The sequence below is a fragment of the Propithecus coquereli genome, unplaced genomic scaffold (genome assembly GCF_000956105.1).
Source record: "Propithecus coquereli isolate 6110/MARCELLA unplaced genomic scaffold, Pcoq_1.0 Scaffold229, whole genome shotgun sequence".
Classification (NCBI taxonomy): Eukaryota; Metazoa; Chordata; class Mammalia; order Primates; family Indriidae; genus Propithecus; species Propithecus coquereli.
Window position 1 is genome coordinate 1,384,647 of NW_012147830.1, and position 3,239 is coordinate 1,387,885.

Here is a 3,239-nt window from a genome sequence, read left to right on the forward strand (position 1 = left end):
TTTTAAGCTAAGTATCATTATTACAAAAGAGTCAAAAATTTTTAAAAAATGAAAGTTTGTAAAGTAAATAAGTTACAGTGAGCTAATGTAAATTGATTACTGAAGAAAGAAAAATATTTTTTATAAATTTAGTGTAGCCTAAATGTACAATGTTTATGAAGTCTACACTGGTATATAACAATGTCCTAGACCTTCACAGTCACTCACCACTCACTCACTGACTCAAAGAGCAACTTCCAATCTTGAAAACGCCATTCATGTCAAGTTCCCTATGCAGGTGTACCATTTTTATCTTTTATGCAATATGTTTACTGTACCTTTTCTATGTTCAGATACATTTAGGTACACAAATATTTACCATTGTGTTACAGTGGTCTACGGTATTCAGTACAGTACAGTTAACATGCTGTACAGGTTTGTAGCCCAGGAGCAACAAGCTATCCCATAGAGCCTAGGTGTGTAGTAGGCTGTACCAGCTAGGTCTGTGTAAGTGCCCTCTGCGATGGTCACACAATGATGAAATTGCCTAATGACCCCTTTGGGAGAAGATATCCTCATCATTAAGTGAGGCATGACTGTAGTGAGTAAAAGGTTTAAAACTCTGAAGAACAGACATCAACTTAAATTTTATAATTTATGTTTGTGTAATTTTGTAAAGCCATTTATATTTTACTCAAGACAATATTATGTAATATTCAAACTTTTCTCCCTGAACTGTTTCAAAGATCAGAGAACTGGTCCCTCCCATTCTTGATGCCTTATTTTAGGAAAGAAAGGTACAAAGGGACCACCCAAGTTCAAGGTCAGCAGACAGGAGCTGGCCCCTGCTACTTTCCGTCTCCTTACACTGAGATGGTTGACAGTGATTACTTCCATTTGCAACTTTTCCTTTCTATTTTGGGAGCACTGAGAGGCAAACATCTATTTTCTAATGTAGATATTACAAAGCAAAAAAAATGAAATAATTATAATGATATTGTCCAAAGTATGGCTTTATTTCCTCCCTGTAGAAGCAAAAATAAATAATTCCAAGGAAGTGGAAGGTCCTGTTCAACCTTTCTTTCCCAGTGACAAGTTACTAACTCCATTGTTCACCAATGGACAAGTCAGTATTTCACAACTGTTATTACATACATATCACTACGTGAAAAATCCTCTGTCAGACTAATGTGGTCTTTTCTTAATCAAAATCATGCCTGAGACACAAAATATAGTTTTTAAATTTGCTCAATACGAATGAGTACCTGAACTAAATGAGGCAATGTGGAGTTATAAAGAATAAGATAGAAAAGTCAGGGAAAACCTGAGTTTCTGGGCTCAAAGAAATTTATTAGGTACAATAAAGCATGTATTCAAATAATTATGAATTTATATTATCAATAGCTTGAAAATTAGGGGAAGCACTACATGTTGAGAACCTTATAAGATATGGGGTTGGGAGAGGAGGTGAGAAAGGATTGTAAGTGTTCAAACGGTGGTGATATAATGTTTTAGGATCCATGTAACTTAAGTAAAACTTAATGCTTTTCTATATAAAATAATACAGATGGGAAGGGGGAGGAGGGGATGGGTATATACACACCTAATGTGTGCGGTGCGCACCATCCGGGAAATGGATACACTTGAAGCTCTGACTTGGGTGGGGCAAAGGCAATAACCTAAACATTTGTACCCCCGTAATATGCTGAAATAAAAATAATTTGAAAAAAAAGAAATTTAGGGCCAGGCATGGTGGCTTACGCCTGTAATCCTAGCACTCTGGGAGGCCAAGGCGGGAGGTCAGGAGTTCAAGACCAGCCTGAGCAAGAGCAAGACCCCGTCTCTATTAAAAATAGAATTAGCTGGACAACTAAAAATATATATAAAAAATTAGCCGGGCATGGTAGCGCATGCCTGCAGTCCCAGCTACTCGGGAGGCTGAGGCAGAAGGATTGCTTGAGCCCAGGAGTTTGAGGTTGCTATGAGCTAGGCTGACGCCATGGCACTCTAGCCCCAGCAACAGAGCGAGACTCTGTCGCAAAAAAAAAAGAAATTTAGGAATAATTATTGGTAGGAAATGGTGATGGGTTCCATGACTCCATAATTGCAAAAAAAAAAAAAGGAAAAAATCTGTTAAGTAAAACTTGAATAAGTATTAAATGAACACAGGAATGGATAACCTAATTTATATTGGCCCAAATGTTAAAATTATAGCTGCCAGGTCATTTCAAAAAGAGGCTTATTCATTCCATACATCACAAAACCTTCCACAAGTATTTCGAGTTACATTGTGGTGGTAGTGAGGATTGTGGTCCCATTTCATTGACTATTGAAAACCGTGGAGCTCAGCTGCCTAAATAGGATTTTTATTACGTTTCAAATTAAGAGGGGTGTGCACTGAGGCACTAACATCTGTGTGTGTGGACCATCAAGCATGTTTTAGTTGGAAGCAATGTCACTATTGCATTTATGTAAATTAACACAAATTTCCAAATCCTGGTGAAACTGGGAGAGATCAGGATGTAGAAAATGAAGAAAATGTAATAAAAAAATTAAAACCAGAGCATGTTTCTCTCCTTCCTAGCCTATAAATGCTCATTTGGAGTCGTGGAGAGAATCCACTCTAGGATGCTAGTGACCTTGGAATGGCAATTAGACAAGTGTATTGGGAAAGAAATATTTTAATTTTTAAAACCTCTTGCCAACTGTTCTCCCGGTAACCTCTGATTCTGATAACTGCTTTCCTTGTGTCCTGTTTGCAGTTGCTTCACTTTAATGCTGCCTCGGGACATGGAAGCTCTTCTAATAGTCAGGTAAAGATAATGTGTTCTTTTGGAAAAAGAGAATGTGAGACTCAGTTGAAAACAAATGACTGTATCCTGAATATATTTAAATCCGTGGTCTACCTTTTTGAAACAAAAGAAGCTGTTTTCAGATTTCCAGATTGTGGATATTTCAAATAAAATTTTGATAATTTACTTGTTAAGTATAAATGTATTAATATTTTACTTACGTATTGGCCAGATTTTGGCAAGACAGTGTAGAACTAAATGTTTTGCCTTTCTCCTTTGATATTCGCAGCCAACTAACATAGATAAAATTAATTATTTAGTAGGCATTCATTATCTTCTGTTAACAATTTTATTCTCAGGTTAATTATTTATTTAGTAAATTCTTTAATTTGACCACAGACACTATTATGAGAAAGGGCAAGACATTGTAAATGTATGCGGCATTGTTTGCTGTTTTTATAGTTCATT

At 36.3% G+C, this 3,239-nt stretch overlaps 1 protein-coding gene across 1 annotated transcript in view; it reads left to right on the top strand.

Annotated features, from left to right (window-relative positions):
- Positions 1-3,239, top strand: part of SERPINB7 (serpin peptidase inhibitor, clade B (ovalbumin), member 7) — a 40,889-nt gene that overhangs the window by 11,559 nt on the left and 26,091 nt on the right. Inside the window, exon 3 of the mRNA XM_012645278.1 lies at positions 2,742-2,792. Coding sequence (XP_012500732.1) covers positions 2,742-2,792 — 51 coding nt within the window. The remainder of the gene's footprint in view (positions 1-2,741; positions 2,793-3,239) is intronic.